General features: G+C 59.9%; 1 protein-coding gene across 1 annotated transcript; it reads left to right on the top strand.

The window, feature by feature from the left end:
- Positions 1-177: 177 nt before the first annotated feature.
- LOC103611865 (mas-related G-protein coupled receptor member H) lies at positions 178-1,507 on the top strand. The gene has a single exon (XM_008629432.2). It carries the CDS (start codon positions 264-266, stop codon positions 1,194-1,196), a length of 933 nt encoding a protein of 310 aa, XP_008627654.1. The 5' UTR covers positions 178-263; the 3' UTR covers positions 1,197-1,507.
- The last annotated feature ends 885 nt before the right edge of the window (positions 1,508-2,392 follow it).

Genomic DNA, 2,392 nt, shown 5'->3' with positions numbered 1-2,392 from the left:
CGTCAAGGAGCTGAAAATATTTATTCTCTATGTTATTTGTCAGTCTCCTGCTGCACAGCCCAATCCTCCCACCTCCCTCTCCCACCCCACCATTCCCATCGCCCTCCTCCCCTGCACATCTCACTTCTCTCCACTGAATCCTTCCCGCTGCAGGGAGCTGCTGAGGAGCCGCTTGGTCCATCCCTGGATTCTCCAAGCACTGACTGCCCATCCACTCTGACCACAGCCGGGGCCACATCCCACCACCTGCCCAGCATCCATCCATGGCAGTGAGCTCCGTGTTCCCACCTTCTGCCTCACCCACAGAAGAAGCCGATCTGTGTGAGATAGATGTCACCAGCATGGCCATAGACAGTGTGACGCTGCTCATCTGCCTCTGTGGGGTGGTCGGGAACGGGGCTGTGCTCTGCCTCCTCCACAGGAACGCCACCACCTTTTACATCATCAACCTGGCCTTCGCCAACTTCACCTTTCTCCATTTCACGGTCCCCTCCACCCTGCTCTATCTCCTGGAGGATGTGTCCTGCTTCACTTTCACGCCCCTGATGTTCCAGAGGGTACTTTTCCTGCTGTCCCTGTTCTCCTACAACATGGGGCTGTACCTGCTGACGGCCATCAGCCTCGAGAGGTGCACATCCATCCTCTGTTCCCTCTGGTACCGCTGCCACTGTCCCCAGGGCCTGGCATGGGTGGTGTGTGCCCTACTCTGGGCCCTCTCTGTCACTTTCATTGTCACTGTGACTTACCTGTGCCTGTCACACGAGCCCGAGCACTGCCAGGTGTCTCTCATCTCCATGTACGCACTCAACTTCTTCCTCTTCGCCCCAGCCATGGTCATTTCCAGCACAATTCTCTTCATTAAAGTCAAGTGTGGCCCCCAGCAGCAGCAACCCAAGAGACTTGACATCGTTATCCTCCTCACTGTGCTCTTCTTCCTCCTCTTTGCTCTTCCCCTCAGCATCTGGAATTTCCTGCAGCAGCTCGGTTACGCTGCTGTGTCCTCCCAGGTTGTTTTCCTGCTCGCCTGCATCCACAGCACCATCAACCCCTTCATCTACTTCTTGGTGGGGAGGTGCTGGAGCCCCTGCTCCGTGGGGTGCCTCCGTCTCTCCCTCCAGAGGGTCTTTCAGGAGCCAGAAGAGAACACTGCCCACAGTTATGATGCTGCCCTGGACACAGCCATCTCAGCCTGTTGATGCCTTCCCCTGTGCTGCTAAAGGACCCTGGGACAGTGGCTGACAGATTCCTTGAGCCACCAGATCAATAAATATCCACGGGATCAGCCTCCCTGGGCTGGTGGAATCCCGCCGGAGAAAGGAGCAGGGGCAGTGCCAAGGGTGATGTGGGAAGGAAGCTCTGCAGGGAGCACATTGGAGCATGGATTTCATCCTCCCCCACAGGTCCTAGAGCACTATTCCCCCAAAGGCTGTGATCCCTAAAATCCCCCTGCCGTGGTTCCTGCATCCCCCTGCAGTCTGATATCAATAAACAACTCCGTGAAACCTGAGCTGCCCTGGCCCCCTCTGCCAGCGCTCCCCGGCTTCCTCTGGCTCCTGCTGCCAGCCGGGAATGTGGGTGGAGGGAGGGGACACACCTGCCTGGAGCCCCCGTGATGCCGAGTGCCCGGAGCTGGGCTGGCACCGGCACAGGCGGCACGGGCAGGATGGCCCACGGGCTCAGCACGGCCCCGGCTGCTCCGGGAGTGCCACGGCAAAGACGTCCCCAGATATCTTTTAATTTTAATGTTGTCAGGCAGGTGCAAAGGACTCTTTTCCTTCAGAAATTCTTCCTCTGCCCTGCCTTTGGCCTCTCCCTCAGCAGGCTCGGATGGCGCAGCTGCAGGGAGAGGGGTCCGTGGTCCTCAGCACAGGCACACCCTTCCAGGAGCACGGTGACACCTGTGACTGTCACCAGGGGCTCCACGGGGCATCACTCACCTCCCTGTGGCTTTGCTGCGGTCACCAGTCCCAGCACATCCCACACCTTTCCTCCAGTCCCACCACATCCCACACCCTCCCTCTATGTCCAACACCTGCCCACAAGCCCCACCACGTCCCAAACCCGCCCCACAGCCTCCGATCCCACTCCCCGTGCAGCCCACCCACCTGCCGTCCTTCCCAGCCCTCCCATCCCCAGGCCTGCTCCTACAATCCCTCCCCATGGGCTGCTCACCCCAGACCGCCTCTTATGGTTTTCGGGGACTGTTTCTCTGGGAGATCCCCCCACCTCCAGAGCTTCACCCGCGGTGTTCCCACCCTCCCCCCTCTCCCCCCCACCCCCGCCTCCCTTGGAGAGGGACAAGAGGCGACAGCGCGATGGATCCATCAGCGTTTATTAGGGCGGAGGAGAGGGAATGGCCGGGAGTGGAGACACTGCCGGGGCTCCCGGCTGG

This window comes from Corvus brachyrhynchos, unplaced genomic scaffold, assembly GCF_000691975.1.
Source record: "Corvus brachyrhynchos isolate BGI_N302 unplaced genomic scaffold, ASM69197v1 scaffold1103, whole genome shotgun sequence".
Lineage (NCBI taxonomy): Eukaryota > Metazoa > Chordata > Aves > Passeriformes > Corvidae > Corvus > Corvus brachyrhynchos.
Note: the sequence above shows the minus strand (reverse complement) of the source record. Positions and strands in the feature narration are given on the sequence as shown.